General features: G+C 39.5%; 1 protein-coding gene across 2 annotated transcripts; it reads right to left on the reverse strand.

The window, feature by feature from the left end:
* Positions 1–2,246: 2,246 nt before the first annotated feature.
* On the reverse strand, positions 2,247–16,934 carry LOC119989934 (plant intracellular Ras-group-related LRR protein 6). Of its 2 annotated transcripts, none has more exons than XM_038835709.1 (21): positions 16,768–16,934; positions 16,388–16,451; positions 16,082–16,218; positions 15,891–15,977; positions 15,433–15,508; positions 15,034–15,108; positions 14,807–14,876; positions 14,624–14,701; positions 14,451–14,511; positions 14,276–14,354; positions 13,065–13,155; positions 12,598–12,658; positions 12,448–12,515; positions 12,210–12,280; positions 11,590–11,727; positions 10,871–10,975; positions 10,213–10,337; positions 9,943–10,039; positions 9,492–9,566; positions 8,644–8,699; positions 2,247–2,582 (listed from the first exon to the last, which is right to left on the reverse strand). In XM_038835709.1, the coding sequence occupies exons 1-21, from the start codon at positions 16,830–16,832 to the stop codon at positions 2,507–2,509; spliced, it is 1,755 nt and encodes a 584-aa protein (XP_038691637.1). In that variant the 5' UTR covers positions 16,833–16,934; the 3' UTR covers positions 2,247–2,506. The 2 variants fall into 2 exon arrangements, with proteins under 2 accessions (XP_038691637.1, XP_038691636.1); XM_038835708.1 differs by having other exon boundaries at positions 12,198–12,280.
* Between the last annotated feature and the right edge of the window lie 372 nt (positions 16,935–17,306).

The raw sequence follows: 17,306 nt of genomic DNA on the forward strand, positions 1-17,306 counted from the left end.
CTAGTGTGTCATGTAGTGATGATGTTAGAGCACAAAATATTAGGGAAGAGGTTGAGGTTGATGTTGACAATGATAGTGAGGGGGGCACAGTAAGTGCGGTGGTGATAAACATAATGCCAGGACATGTAAAGTTGTACTTCCAACTCCTGATGAAGGTAGTGTCTCAACTACTACTAATGTTATACCTAAGTCTACTAATGTGAGGGGAAAGAAGTCTATGCCTACTGATGTTAGAGGAAAGGGGCCTATGGCTACAGATGTTAGGGGAAAAGGGCCAATGGCTGCTTCTGTTGGGGGTGTTAGACCAATGGTTGCATCTGTCAGGGGTACTAGGCTTATGGAAGCTGCTTTTGTTAGTGGTGTGAGGCCGATGACACCTTATATTCCAACAGTGGGGAGTACTAAAAGACCACCATCTGTGCCAAATTACCAAGTGTTCAGACCTAAAAGACCATGCATTACAGAACGAATGGTATAAGTTACACAACTTCAATATTAAACTTGTTTGTCTTTTTTGTAAATAAGTACTTATTATGTTGTAATATAGGGAACTGATGCTGCATATGGAGGGTCGTCCTCAGGTTCTATAGCAGGCTTTGGTTCGCAGGGGTCCGTAAACAAATGATGAAGATGACGAATGACATGGAAGCTGTTTGTTAGGACTTGCTTTCTTTTATTTTATATTATGTTTTATGTTTGTTTGAGTTATGGATGTAATATCTGTAGCAATTGCCAAACAGTAGGGACAAAACAATCACTTTTAACAAAGTTCAAGGACAAATAGTAGACTAATCTAGTAGTTCAGGGACATATCGTTCATAGTGGGCATAGTTGGACACATCAGATTTTTCCGATTTGCCACTTAGGTGCCACGATGGAATTTTCCTTCGTCTTTCTCACTTTGAGGATAGACGGGGTACTTATTCATAGTTGAGGGATGAAATAGGTAAAAAAAATAGTTTAGGGACAAAACTGAAACCTGAGGTATAGTTGAGGGACGAAAAGTTTAATTTTCCCGAATTCCACCACTAGTTTGTTTCTTCTTGTTCAAGCGATTGTTTGCGACTTTCAGATGACACGTGGAGGAAATGCAGATGCCACGTCAAGGATGAGAGGAGCTCCAATTTCGACTTCAATTCTCCTCTCAAACCATGCAAAATCATGTATGATGAAGTATTTTGATGTTTATATTATTAGAATATATTGATTTAGGGAAAAAAAATTTAAAATACTAAATTCTAAGCCCATCCAGTCACGTCGTCACTATGAAGGATTTCTGCGTCAGCTGGCCAATTGGAGCAATAGCTTACAATAGCAATTGCGCGAGTAGGGGAGAAGCGATAAGAGCAATACACGTGTCCCGCATAATTCTATGGGTTTTTTTTGGTATTTATCATACCGTGTTGTCTCCGCAAATGAATAGCTATTATTAATTTTATTACGCCAATATGATATTTTTTACGACATGGTGATGGTTCGGCAGCCTACATAATTAATATAGTATATAGTATAATATATGCATAATGGAGGTAACCAAGTACATCATTACCTACCAAATGATGGATTATAGGCTTTTTATTTAAGTAATCAATCAACTTTAGTCACTCTATAGTTTCAATCAACTTTTATTTTCCTTAAGCATTACATACCTTTCACATTCAATAGCTACTTCTTTAAACCAGAAGGTCTATAGTTAGGTAAAAGACTAAAAGAGGTCTGTTTGAGGAGTCATTTATTCGGAAACACTTGGATGATAATTTAGTAGTGAAATTCTCTAGGACCAAACCATATGAACTCAAAAAATCATGAATTCGATTTCCATTGAGAACAATACCTTATAGCTACGCACTAAACTTTGTCTCAACTTATCATATCGTCAGGTGAAAACTTCTGTATGCATGAACCTAATAACCCGAGTTTAGTTTAAGCCCATATCAGATATACAGCTTGTGTATTTTGTGGTTGAATTTGGATGATTATATACACATGTTTTCGTTTACTAATTTTATTTTTGTACCTCTTTTGATCATAATGCACGTCTTGCCTTGAAAAAAGAACACACGCAGAATCATTTTATCTTTGTCAGATCAATTTCTGTCCTACACCTTAAAACTCTAATTGGATTGCATAATATAGAGGTAATCAAATCTCAAGCCTTACTAATCTCATTCAACTAAAACCTAACACTGGCTTGTAGAAGGCAATCACAAATTATGGAAGAAATAGATATTGTCCACAGCCTTGTGTAAATAACAGAGCAATCATGAAAATCACTCACTCAAGAAATAATTTAATGCTTTGTTATGTTGATGATACAAACAATATAGCTTGAACACGTAGGGAGTATATTTGAATCAAAAATGGCAAATGCCTCTCATACACTTAGTTCAGAGATGATAACTCAACCATGCAAACAAGAAGATCCAAGGATTTCAATACCAAGACATATGAAGCTGGAGAAGAACTTGCTCTGACCAACCTGTAAGTGAGAAATATGGTAAAGGAACTACAGCTCTGGCAATTTGTCTCTCAGATATTTCAGGACAGCTTGGGTTCCTCTATCCAAGATCGTCCTCCGAATGCTGTAAGACGTTTAAAACGTAAGGATTATGACTTGGATCACAATTTAGAAGTGATTCCGATTAGATCTATAATCACATTGATCTGAAACATTATCATTACACCAATTTTAGGACAAATTTGCAAAAAAAAAGAAGAAAAGAACAGAACTTATGGAAGGGTTCTTTTAAAAAGGTTCATGAGATGAGACTACTACCCCTGCAAATACAAGCCTCAATTCCATTGTCCAACTCATATGCATGTGTCAAAGGAAATTTCTAACCAGATTTTTGGCTTCATAAAAGTCAATAGAATCACCTAATAGATCTAAGACATTATGTCCAAGAAATGCTTCAGGTAAATATTGAAATAACTCTAAATGAAGTTTTGCTTTGCATGAAATATTAGATGTAAACTGTGGATCCATTAGCAGTTTATCCCTGAGAAATATGACGAGTGGTTGTCTTGAGTAATAGATAAGCCCACGAATATGTAATTACATGTTATAAGCAGACCTAATGAATGTTTACCACTTTACCTTCAATTTATGCACAAATTTTCTGATCTATACCCGCTTAGCAAGTAACAAGGGCGAACATAGGCTAATGGTAAATCAAAGGTGCTTCACTGCAATCTTGGTGCAACAAGTTCAAACCTGCTGTTTCCATTTCATACTTTATTTAATATTTTTCTTTATACGTCCCATAAATAAAACCCCTTTAAAAAGTTTCATTCATGTCAACAAGTTCAGCATTCATAGTGATACGTGAGAATTTTTTTTTAATTCTACCATCTTCCACAGAATATCATTTTAAGAAGTCGCAATCATTGATAGTGATAGAAGTGATAAACGAATATCTTGTTATATGCAAAAGTGTATACAAGAGTATATATATACAAAGGTAAAAGAGAGCAAAAGACTATACTACCCTATAGTCTAAAATATAGAAAAATATCTCTAACACCCCCCCTCAAACTCAAGGTGGATCAAACACCGAGAGTTTGCCAATGAGAAGCTGATGACGAGAAACAGTGTGAGACTTTGTGAAAAAATCTGCAAGTTGTGCAGCAGAATAAGTGAAAGGGAGGGATAAAACATCTAATAGAAACTGCTCGCGAACAAAGCGACAATCAATCTCAATGTGTTTTGTCCTCTCGTGAAAAACAGGATTGCTGGCAATATGAATAGCACTCCTGTTGTCACAATGCATCGGTGTCGGTCCAGAGATATGAACACCCAAGTGACCAAGGAGACGTCGAAGATGAATAATCTCCTTAGCGGTAGTAACCATAGCACGATACTCCGCCTCAGTGCTCGAAAGAGAGACCACATTCTGTTTCTTGCTGCGCCAAGAGATGAGAGAAGTACCAAGAAACACACAGTAGCCTGTAATGGAGCGGCGAGAAGTCGGATCACCTGCCCAATCAGCATCTGAGTAAGCCTGAAGAGTGAGATGTGAAGATGAGGATAAGAACAGAGATCGAGTCATAGTCCCACTGCGATACCGGAGAATCCGGAGGAGAGCACCATAGTGAACTGAGCTGGGAGCAGACATAAACTGACTCACAATACTCACAGCATGAGCAATATCCGGACGAGTGATGCAGAGGTACACAAGCTGACCAACAATCTGCCTGTAGCGAGTCGGATCAGGAAGAGGCTGACCATCAGTAGGACGGAGCTTGACATTAAGCTCAAGAGGAGTGTCAACACTGTGAATATCTGAGAGAGCTGCCCGACTGAGGATATCGGAGAGATACTTCTGTTGAGACAACAGAATGCCATGATCAGAGCGAGTAATCTCAATACCAAGAAAGTACCTGAGAGATCCAAGATCTTTCATCCGAAACTGAGACTGAAGGTGTCGCTGAAGATACCGAATGGCTGCGGTATCATCACCTGTAATGATCATATCATCTACATACAATAGCAGAATCGCACGCCCCTGAGGGGATGACCGAACAAACAAAGAGTGGTCCTGAGAACTCTCAACAAAACCAGCCTGAGTCACCACCTGACGAAAACGCTCAAACCAAGCCCGAGGGGCTTGTCTGAGACCATATATAGCCCGGCGAAGGCGACAAACATGCTGAGGTGGAGTATGAAGGCCGGGAGGGGGCTGCATGTAGACAATCTCGGAAAGAGCACCATTAAGAAAGACATTCTTCACATCCATCTGAAGAAGAGACCACTGTCGAATTGCAGCAACTGCCAATAAAGTGCGAACTGTAGTCATCTGAGCTACTGGTGCAAAGGTCTCATCATAATCAATACCATGCACCTGAGAAAAACCCCTAGCAACGAGGCGAGCCTTATATCGCTCAATGGACCCATCAGGGCGACGTTTGACCCGATAAATCCATTTGCTACCGATAGGCCTAACACCTGCAGGAAGAGGAACCACATCCCAAGTCCGAGTCTCCCTGAAAGCCTCAAACTCCTCTGTCATAGCCTGCTGCCACTGAACTGACTGGGATGCCTCACTGAAGGAACAAGGCTCAGACTCGGAATGAATAGCAGTGAGAAAAGCAGTAAATTGTGGAGCATAAGTGGAAACAGAACTATAACCATACCTCTCTACCGGTCGTCGCTCGCGTTGTGGATAGCGAGGTGTAGGAGGATCCGCACTGGCAGGGGATGTGCAGGTGGTCGAGGAGGAGGAGATATCGGGAGTAGCGGAAGGGACATAGTCAAGGTCACGGGTATAGTGAAGAGGAGAGGGAGTAAGACCATATGGAGGAGAAGGATGAACAATGTCAGTATAGGAGGATAAAGGAGACGGAGGATTAGGTGCAGTAGAGGACAAGGGAGAAGGAGGATCAGGCTCATGAGAAGCAAAATCCAATGGAGATGAAGGAATGGGTTCATCGAGGATGGAGGTAGAAGAAACAAGAGGAGAGGGAGTAGAAATGGCTGGAGTGGATGAGGGCGGAAGCGAAAGGAATGTAAGATCCTGAGATGTCGAGGAGAAATAAGGAACATCCTCAAGAAAGGAGACATGACGAGAGATACGGACGCGCCGAGTCAAGGGATCGTAGCAACGATAACCCTTGTGTTCGGTACTGAAACCAAGGAGAACACATTTAGCAGAAACAGGTGATAATTTGGAACGCTCAGGAGGAGAGAGAAGGACAAAACAAGTGCAGCCAAATGTGCGAAGACGAGAATAGTCGGGCAAAGAGCTGAATAGCCGCTCATGAGGAGAGATGCGACCAGGGAGAACTGAAGAGGGAGTGATGTTGATGAGATTTACGGAGGTAAGAATAGCCTCAGCCCAATAAGAACGAGGTACAAAAGCAGAAAGGAGAAGCGCCCGAGTGGTCTCAAGAATGTGTCGATGCTTCCTTTCAGCAACACCATTCTGCTCATGTGTGTGAGGACATGAGTGCTGAAAAATGGTGCCATGAGAGGAGAGCAACGCGCGCATACTAGAAGACAAGTACTCGAGAGCACAATCAGAACGGAGAGTCTTGATGCGACGACCGAACTGAGTGAAAATCATAGTGGTAAAGCGTTCATACACAGAGAGAATCTCAGAGCGATGCTGTAGGAGATAGACCCAAGTATAGCGAGTAAAGTCATCAATAAAAGAAACATAATAACGATAACCACAAATAGAAGGAAGAGGTGCAGGACCCCAAATATCAGAATGTAATAGATCAAAAACACTAGAAGTTTGGGATATACTGGGGGAAAAGGGAAGTGCCGTAGCTTTAGCAAGCTTACAGCCAATACAAGGACTCAAAGTAGAAAAAGAAGTACGACCGAGAGCTCCAGACTGGGAGAGACTCTTCAATCGCGACTCAGAAATACGACCTAGTCGTCTATGCCAGATATCAGGAGTTAGAGAGGCAAGACCGCAAAAACTGGGAAGTGGGGAAGGAGGAAGGTGGAGTGATTGGAGATGATAGAGGCCACCTACTCTACGAACACTGCCAATCACCCGGCTGGTAGACGGATCCTGCACACGACAAAATGATGGTGTAAATAAAGCATCATAGCCAAAATCACATATACCACCAACTGAAATAAGGTTCATGCTCAATTGAGGAGCATGAAGAACAGAGGGTAGAGAGAGATGGCCTGAGGGCTCGGAGGTAGTAGTAATAGAGCCAGCCTGAGAGACTCTCAAAGGAGAACCATCAGCAGTGTAAATAGAGGGAATAGGAGGTGCTGGACTACAATCAGTCAACAGTGAGGCATCGGAGGTCATATGATGAGAGGCTCCAGAGTCAAAAATCCAAGTACGAGACATACCAGTGGCTGAGAAAGCAGAGGGTGCAGAAGTGCTACCAATGCTGGGGGGAGCAGACATTTGCTCAAGACGCTGCTGGTACTGCTGGAACTGCTGGAATTGCTGAAGATCAATATGAGGCATAACAGGAGCAGGAGAAGGAAGCACAGGAGTAGTAGCTGCAACTGCAGCAGTGGCAGTGGAAGTGGAGGCACGACGGCCGCGACCACGGGGTCCAACACGACGCTCGGGGTGGAGCTTCCAACAATCATCCACAGTATGGCCTGGCCGCATGCAATGAGTGCATGTAGGACGACCAGATGTAGGTGGAGGAGCTGTGGAAATACCAAATGGTGCTGCAGCAAGAACACCAGAGAAACTGGAGGGTGCCGGAGGGGGCCTAACGCCACCTAATAGGCGAAGACGAGTCTCCTCAGCAACTAACTCAGCAACTGCAGTCTCAAGGCTAGGAGAGGGGTCGCGATGTATAAGTTGACCAACCAGAGGACCAAACTCGGGGCGGAGAGCCATCATAAACTCATACATATGACGCATATCCCAAAAAGCCACATCAAGAGCAATTTGACTGCCAATAGGGAGAGGCCTCCAACTCACGCCAAAAACCACGCATGTGCTGATAGAACTGCTGGATGGACCGATCATCCTGACGAGCAGCAGCAGCCTGAGTGAGAAGTGAATATTGACGAGCCCCACTGCGCTCAACAAAACGAGCGGTAAGAGACCTCCAAACTATATGGGCAGAGCGAGTAACTAGATCAGGGCGAAGAGCTGGGTCGAGAGACTCAATCAGATAACTGGAGACCCGGTTAGTGCGAAGAGTCCAAGCAGCTAAAACAACAGCAGAACCATCAATAGGTGGACCATCCATGAGATAAGATAAGAGCCCGCGGCCAAACAAGGCATTACGGATTGTGGCACTCCAAGTAGGCCAATCACTGGCTGAGGTGAGCCGAAAATCTGTCGAAGTAGGGAGAAAGTCGCGCGGAAGCTCAGTGGAGGACAAACTAACAGTTGTCGATGACGAAGAAAGTGCTGTAGTAACCGCCGAAGTCAACACGGATGGAGTGGAGGAAGAACCGGTCCCCGGCAAAGGGGGGAAATCAGCACCAAGAGTAGTCATAATCCCAAATAGCAGAGTGTGAACACAAACAGATGAAGCAACAATATGGTGCGCAAGTCAACCCAATAAAGCGAAAGAAAAAAAAAATTCAGATCTTGGTTTGAGGTGCACACGTGCTACGCACTGGTGGATGCAAGAGACAACTTGATTCTTCAAATCGTCCAGATGCACCTCCAAGAGAAGTCGACAAATCTCCTGGTTCTACTAGGCAGATGTGGTGCTGGGTAGAGGCTGGCAGAGAGAAACGCACGCAACCAGAGGTGGTGCTGGACAACAGAGGTCAAGGCTAGAGGTGGTGCTGGACAGCAGAGGTCAAGGTTGGAGGCGCGCGGCTGCCTGCTGGAAGCACGCGAAGGTAGCCAAGAAAGAAAGCAACGCAACTGCACGAAATCACAGAGAAGAACAGCTGCAGCGGCAATGGCGGCGGCGACGGCGCAAGAGAGAGACCGCTGGAGGTGGAGGGCGCCGGAGGTAAAAAAAAATAAATTTAACCTAGCTGCGCGATACCATGATAGAAGTGATAAACGAATATCTTGTTATATGCAAAAGTGTATACAAGAGTATATATATACAAAGGTAAAAGAGAGCAAAAGACTATACTACCCTATAGTCTAAAATATAGAAAAATATCTCTAACAGATAGATTGTATAACTTTCTACATGAATCAAAATATTATTTGAAAGATGGAAAGGCAAAATATAACATACCTTCTCAACGGATTTCCATCAAGTCTTAAAGCTTGCAGGCTGGGTTCCAGCAAACCCTGCATACGCACGATATCTTTTAGAATAATGTGTAAAAATAAAATTCAAGAAAACACTTGATCTTAGCCAAAAGGCCGAGAAAGGTGTTAGTTCAAGAATTGTTAATTATATAACACGCAATGACAAATGCTCACTTACTCGGGATTATGAATATTGAATAAACACACAAAGGATACAATCTTAACAATAAAATAATATAAAACAATAGCAAGCACCAAATAAAGACATGAATGGAAGTATGAAACCACCCAAGACAATATCAAAGTGTAAGGTAGTCTTTGCCCTATATGATGAGAACTAAGCCAGCTATTACAGGAACTTTCTTTCAAAATATAAATCGTATTATGTAACTTATAGGCCGAGGATGAACCTAGCTTGTTGCAAAGTTCCTTCATTGAAACCCGTGTCATAGGTTCCCATGAAATAGCTTCTTCACAATGCTTGTCTATTTTTACTATCTGAATAGTAGGCCCAGTTGGGTATCATTATAACTCCTTTTTGTTATTTTTTCAAGGATTTTAGTTATTGTAATTCATATTGATGTATACATACTGACTTCGCAGCCAACAACAACTCCAATAAATAGTAAATTAGTAATGATATGCTTAATGACTGGACAAGCAAAAACTTTCTCAATGATACTCTGATGCTCGATAATGTTCAACATAGTTTCTCCTCCGTTTTCTTATTTGAGGGTGGGATGGGGGTTGACATCATATTAACAAAATAGCCACTAGATCTTTCACAAGCCGTGAGCTCAAAATAATTGTGGAAGGATATCGAATTCTGACCAGCTCTGCCGGAAGTGTTGATATACTATTGTCAGACAAATCAAGCTCAGTTAGAGTAGAAAGATTTTTGAATTCCTGCATTCCATATCAACAGAAACAATTAAGTTTGTATTGGCAGTCAAAAACTGAAAAATAGAGTTATATTGACAAGGAATAGTTAAAACAATAACAATGAGTTAACACTTAGCACCGACTAATATACTACAAGAAAACTCGTGAAAACCCTAGCACATCCATGATTATCTATGGATGCATTTTAGAAATTTGGCTGAAACAAAAGAAGACATTTTAGTTTCAGTTTCCCCACTAATAAAGCAGAACATGCATAACATGGATTCCCTGGACAGTTCTTTCTACCAATAACTTATAACTTATAAGTTATAACCATTTATAAACCAAATTATCATTAGAATCGTATGGTGAGTATTCGTTTTCCAAAAATGAATGTTACCGCAGGAATTGATTGAAGGGAGTTTTGGCTTAAGTCAAGAATCCGCAGTTGCTGTAATCTCAATATCTCTGATGGGAGTTCACGTAGCTGCATCCGTCTGAGGAGGCAGTAGAGAAGTAAGACAAACAGATCAGATCTAGGGGGAAATAATTATATGGACAAACAACATGCACAGACAAGCAACTAGCATACAAGTACACATGCATATATGGCTATATGCCCTTGTACGTGTGAAGTTGCATTTGTGTGTTACTAATCCGGCCAACTGACCTCAAGTAAAGTTCCTGCAAATGTGGTAAGCTTGAAAGTGCTGGATTCTCAGGTAATGAGCCGACATTACAACTTAGATCCAATATTTGGAGCATAGAAACTGCTAGGAGCCCATCTGATGGAATCTACAGGTCATGTGAAGGACACAATGAAATCATGTTCATGTGATGGGCATGCATCAAATACAGGAGAAGGAAAAATAAAACCCACCCGTCATCCCGACCACCAGATGCAAGGTACACAGTGATGTCTGCCAAGCTACATAATTTTTTAAATGAATCTTTAGCCAAGTACATTGTTTATACTATTTCTTTGAAGAATTAAACTCAAAACCGTATATGTTCAACAGGTTATCCGGAATCGTAATGGACATTCTAAATGCACGAAAAAGCTTCCCTACTTCAGAAATTCAAAGGCAGAAGTTCTAGCTGGAATGCCATCCAACTTAACAGATCCCTATTTGCCAAATACCTAGGAACAGGTTGAATATTGTGTGTATGAGTGTGCATGTGAAAAATAACCAAAAGACAATCAGAATCTATTTAAAGTTATTAAGAAGATGAGGAAACTCTAATAAGTTAGCAACCGATCCAATTGATGTTTTTAAACCATCACTACGTTATTCCCCAACAGAAACTGAAAAATCGGCTTGATGTACCTGGCTCAATGGATTATTGTCCAGCTTCAAACACGAAAGACTCGGAAGTGACTTCAAAATCGCACCGGGCCACTCTTTAACCTTGTTGCTGGATAAAATTAAAGTCTGCACATTCAGATAAATGTTAATGTGAATTACCAGAAGTTCCAGCTGATAGAACAAGGCTTCTATTCATCAGACTCCCAGACATGCCACCTACCAAAACCTATACTTGGCTCATTAATTAATACAATATTTCTAACCAAGAACATTAGGAGTTAGTCGCTTAACAATATATCAGCTACAGGTCCATAAAATGACTTTTAATGCAAAAAAACAATGTTTCAAATTCATGTGCATGCAGATAATTTGGGTAATGGTGGCCTTTTAAACGAAAAAAAAAATTGATTCTACTAAGGGTGTTGAGAAGAACAAATAAAATTCTCCATTTAGCAGATGCTATTGGTCATATCTATTTTTGACTGAATCAAAGTGGTGTTCACATGTGAAATAAGGGATGTTCATATATGCACATAAATACCCAGTTACACACCTAGCCAAGGCCAGTGCAAAGATTTTCTCACAACCACCTAGAGGCCATGGGTTCATAGCCTAGAAACAGCCTCTCCATTAATCAGATGTTCTTGAGCAATGAATATAAATTCAAATAAATGTTAAGATTTTACTCATACAATGAAGTCCATATTAAGCAGTGAGAGAATAAAGTCAAAAAAATTTACCTTCAGGGAAACACATGCGGAAAGTTCAACTGGAAGCTCTTGAATGGAATTCCTAGAAAGGTCAACTTTTGTGACTTCACTTGATTCCCATACTTGTGATGGGAAAGTAATCAAACCTAGCCCTCCCAAAGAGAGTTCCTGATAATATAAATATTAATCAAAATGAAAAAAAAATTCATTGCAAATCAAAATTAATTTTTAAACCTGCTATCTCAGACCTTGAAAGTAGATCATAATCATACTACATACATTCAACAACTTCAAAAACTGCAGGAACCATGATAAAATATTGAATTGTGATAAATAGGACAACAAAACACATGACGAAGATAGTGAGATGCACAGATAGTTTCATTTTCTTTCCTTATTTTCTGCGAGACTGAAATATAAACTGCAACTTCAAGTTTGACGCGAAACTAGAAAAAACTTATTTCCATATAGGCATATATAAATGAAATATTGCAGAGTATAAAACAATGCTAGAATAAATCACGAAAAGCAATTGCAGTTAATTTCAACATATGATCTATCAAATAACGAGTTTTCTTGCTCAAAACCATCAAGATGATTAGTTTACATCAAGGACATTTAAAATGTACATAAATTACACAAAGCAACACCTTTGAGCTGAGAGATAATCGAGCTGCTGCTGCAATCATATCCCCTTTTGATGGAGTGGTCGCTTCTGAATCTACATTTCAAGGTTTATTCATTATTTGAAAGAATATACAACCAAGTAGCGAGAATCAAACTATGGTATTGTTGAAAATTTCAAACTCTAAAGCAAGGCATGGAAGAAAGATATTGCAGATAAAGGGCAGTTTCTTATGTAATTTAAAAATGGAAAACCAACATTACCTGCACTTTCAGAAAGTCTACTTCGAAGATACTTCAGCAAAGCAGTTGTAGGTCCAGTTACCAATGAACTGGCAAGCAAAACGAAATTAGTCAAAGAATGAGGATCAATGAAAGGGTTGACAATATTACCAACGAATTATGGTTACACACCTACGAAGAGTGCGCAATGGATTGCCAACAAGCAAAAGTTTTCGCAAGGTAGTCATCTTGCCTGGGCAATAAATGAAAGTTAGACTATATTTCTTATTTACAATATTAATGACATTGGCATTGTTCTGGGCACATAACAATATAAAGCAAGATTAGACAGAATAAAACATTGCAGCTCATCCAAGGGAAGGAAAGAGGATGAGCTGCAGAGTGCTTGTATAAAAGTTAAGGCTCATACATGATTGAAAATTAAGCATTAAGCACAGTTAGAGAAGTAAAAAAGACAATGTCTGCAAATGTACAAAGTGGACAAGCGGGGAAGTTGATAAATTTAGTATGGTATAGAACCAAGATAACAATTTCCTGGTCAAACAGAGACAAGAAATCGGAATAGCATCTTGCAATAATATCAAGTGAAACATATTGGATCCAAAATTTAAGCCAATTTATAACTTTTAAAAACTTACCAATCTCTGGGGGCAATCCAGTTAAGGAATTATTTGAGAGATCCAGGACAGAAAGTCGTAGTTTGCATGCCTCCACCGAATATTCAGTTAACTGCATGCATATTAAATAATAAGAAAACAGGAAACAAACCACTGCCCCAAGTATTTCTGTCCCAAAGGCAGAGGTTTTATTTATTTTTTACTTTTCTTGTTTGGGGAGGAGAGGAGGGGGTGTATAAGTACTAAACAGATAAAAATAAGGTGAGATGAATGAACACTAGAAAAGGTTCTCCATTGATTCAAACGCTGTACCTATGAGATAGGGATAGAGATAGAGGAAAAACCCGAAAATTTCATGATTTCAAATAGTACTTTTGGACGAAAAATCAATCTGGTTTATTTCGTAATTCGTACCCTTCGCTCAATGAGAAAATGGGTCAGATTCTACAGGATCAAACCTATGGGACTTACGGAACGATGGAAGAGAAAAGGTTCTCTATTGACTCAAACGTTGTACCTATGGGATAGGGATAGAGATTATATATATTCTATGCTTTAATATATGTTATATTAACTATGTGTTGTTAACTATCTAAGGTATAGTTAATACTACCTAAGATATAGTTAATATATCTTTTTTCAGGTACCTTGAAGGAGTGACACGCAGGTGATCAATTCTATCTATTTCTTTATCTCCCCGTGAATCCTATGTTTATTTCATTGGGCTTACACATGATATTTCTCAAAAATCAAAGAATGCAGACATGTATATGGTCAAATGTTCCCCCTAGATCTGTAGAATAGTAGGACTAAAAGCAAGACCAACAATCACGGTCTATGCCAAATGAAGTTGCTCCCAACAGCAGATACTTATTATTTTACTCAATGTAGACTAAGGTTTGATCCAGATCTATATGGCAAACTATCCTGTCAAACTTACACACAAAGCAAACAAGTAAGGTTGCTCGTCCACAAGTACAAACAATCATCTAGCCCAGTTATAATTTAAAAATTAAACCACATACGAGTCCAACAGCACCAAACACGATAACAAATTTTCTAGGGCAGCCCTTCTTCTTCCTCTTTTTTTTTAAAAAAAATATAAGGAAATTAAATATATTACTACGTTTTTAAGCACATCAGTCTCTAAAAGCAACATAAAAAAGGATGTTACATTCCAACAAAATACCATAGTATTTATAACAAATTAAACAACAGTGAGCACTTCGTACTTGGTTTGAGTGAAGATCTAATGTCCCTAAGCAAGAAAGTTCCCCTATCTCAGTTGGTAACATTGATAGTGCATTATTCCTGAAAAAACAAAATGACAAACGCCAGATGAGTCTCAATTCTGTGAGACCCTGAAGATCTTTAAAATTCTAAATGTATAAGTTGATGAGAAGTGACCCCATGTAAAACTCTGTGAGAGAACTGCAACCCATTATCGACGGAGGGATTGATGAGATTCCTACACAATTCACATATAACAAAGACTTTTCAGTAAAAGTGCGAAAATTAAGTGTGCATGCTACAAAAATTGAGTATATCCTGCAAACTATCTCCTTGCTTAATTCACTCACTGTTCTGATGAAGCTCAAGGCGGATGAGTCTTGAAAGGCTCCCAATGTTGTTGGGCATGCTACCCAGCAAATTTCTTGCTATGTAAATTGCAAAATTGAACACCAATATAAAATAGTGTATATACAGGAACTAGAAAACACTGCAATGAGATAACTAACTCAATGGCTACAGCAGATAGTTACATGCATTAAGTTCTGTAAGAACAGTCCATGCTGCAATCAAATTCTCTGATAGACCAGTCAACTTGTTCCCCTGGGATAGTTAGAGGACACATTTCAGACACGACAAATAACCTTTTATGTGAGAATGAAGATACATACAGACCAAAAGCCCCAAATATATCAAATTATCATGCTCGTGAGCAGGTGAGGAGATCCTGGAAGCTGATATTACAAAATCCTGCTAATACCTCCGCATCCAGTTTCATCAATTTGGAACAGTTAGCTAGGTCTTCAGGCAAGCAGGTGATAGAATTGTTTGATGCCTACAAAAGGAAGTAGCAAAAGCAAGCTATTTAACCTGGAGGAATACAGAACCATGTTCATGAGGCAATTGAGAACTTTGGTCAACTAAGTCGATCCAAACATCTATATAAAGACAATACATAATCTATAATAGCCAATAAATAATGTGCTGACTGCTGACATGAAGAAAGTAACTGCATGGACTCTACAAGGCTTAAGCATAACAGCCTATTTTTAGCATTGAGAAAACTCAACTGAAAAGGTTCCAAGGCTTAAGCATATGAAGATCGCATGATAAAAAAGAAGGGCCACAGCTAGTTTTCAAACCATCAATAGAACATTACCTTGAATTCAGCTAGACCTAAACATTGTCCAATTGAGCTTGGGAGCTCCTTGAGCTGATTGCTTGAACAATCAAACCTGGAATGACCATATAATAGTAAAATCAGTCAAGACGACTACACATAAAAAGTTTCTCCCTTGCGACTATCAACAAGCACGATGACAACCACAATTTGATGTGTACTTAAAGGATTCCATGCCATTGTACTAAAATGTCATAGCATCTTTCAATTCTTTAACAGGTCTGAACTAAAATTTTACTAAAAAGCTAAAAATTGGAGATATCAGATCACAATTGTTGTAATAAACAAGTCCATCATTTTTCTTCCATCCTTCCCATGTTTTCAAGCAGTGAAGAAAAATGTACACCAAGCACAAGTATAAAGGCATGCCACTATTAATAATCACAATATTAAATACAGATAACCTAGTAACTGGTTAGAGAAAGCGAGAGACCTACTTGACAAGAGCAGTTGCTCCCCCAATCTCCTCAGGTATTTGTGCTATTGAATTGAAAGACACATCTAAAGATTTCAGCATTGGAAGCCTGCCAAAGTAAAGACAAGGAATAGCATGTTAGGTGCCACTTAGTAAAATCAAAAAAAAGTTTCAGATCACAAAAGCAAATATTTCGGAGCACAGAGAACTCACTCGCCAATGGCAGCTGGAAGTTCAGAAAGTTTATTGTGGCTAACATTCAATACAGCCAGTTGAGGTAAATTTCTGAGATCTTCCCTAATTGATTCAATGTCATTGTGAGCCAAAATTAGCTTTTGTAGCTCTACAGCCTGCAAACAAGCAATACAGGATCCGTTTTAACTTGCTCATATTGGATAATAAATTGCAAAATATTCACAATGGCAAGTTAAATCTTTAAAAGTCTGCATTTGAATAAACATAATAAAAACGAAGATGAAGGAAACGCCAAAGTTAGAAGCTTAAAGAATATGCCAGTACCTCCCACCACTTTTCACCCTCCTGAAGTGAATCCAAACTTTGGTACACCTCAGTTGGCACATCCCTGAAAATGAAGCAAGATTATGTAAACAAGAACACAAATGTGAACAATTGTTCCCAAATATTAATTCTATAAATCAATAGTATAAAAACTATAAATCAATAGTTTTTACAATAATCAATTAACAGAGAGATTAATCACGCAGATCAGAGTAACTATTAAAACAGCAACAGTTCTAGAGTGCTAAAGTAAACAACTGTACCATCAAACAAAATTTACGAAATTATAGACCATGAAAATGGATGATTAATTACTCTTGCTTTGTAAGAAATACAGATCGTTTTCATGTAGTTAATTTTGGGGAAAAGAAAATGCTTGCCTGAGAGAGCGATTTGATAGGTTGAGAGAACCAGAGGTTCTTGCTGCTTTGAGCACTCTATCCATCCTAGTTCTGCTTCAGATCTGCATTCGGTGATCCAAATTACAGAGCCAACGGTTCGTGACGTGGTGTCTTCGAATCCAAGCTTCGACGACGACTAGATTGCTACTTCCCAAAATTACAGAGCAAGATTGCAAGAAGATGAAAATGGGCTTTGAATTTGGGCTTTCTTCAGTCAAAGGCCCAAAATTTTTATAGTCTTTTAAGCAAGCCCAGCAAGTGTTCGGCCCAGAAAGGCATATAACTGGACTGCAGAGAAGTTCTCCATGAGTCAAAGTCTCAAACCATACAATAATCACAAAATAGCCCAGCTCATCTAAGAAACACGGAAGCCCACCAACAATATAGGCCCAAGGGATGACCACCACCAACTTCCATCCCGATTAGACTCAAATGGGCAATCAACAATGCTACATACCCTCAAAATGAAACCCTTAAAAGACCCCAAATTTATGTGATATTAAAATATCTAATTGATT

This window comes from Tripterygium wilfordii, chromosome 21, assembly GCF_013401445.1.
Source record: "Tripterygium wilfordii isolate XIE 37 chromosome 21, ASM1340144v1, whole genome shotgun sequence".
NCBI lineage: Eukaryota > Viridiplantae > Streptophyta > Magnoliopsida > Celastrales > Celastraceae > Tripterygium > Tripterygium wilfordii.

What these genes read in the sequence shown, in the direction of transcription:
- LOC119989934 (XM_038835708.1), bottom strand. Translation starts at nt 16,832, where the DNA reads ATGGATAGAGTGCTCAAAGCAGCAAGAACCTCTGGTTCTCTCAACCTA. An exon ending in CTATCAAATCGCTCTCTCAG is followed by an intron (nt 16,452 to 16,767) that starts GCAAGCATTTTC and finishes CTTCATTTTCAG; the next exon opens with GGATGTGCCAACTGAGGTGT. An exon ending in CTTCCAGCTGCCATTGGCGA is followed by an intron (nt 15,978 to 16,081) that starts GTGAGTTCTCTG and finishes TTACTTTGGCAG; the next exon opens with GCTTCCAATGCTGAAATCTT.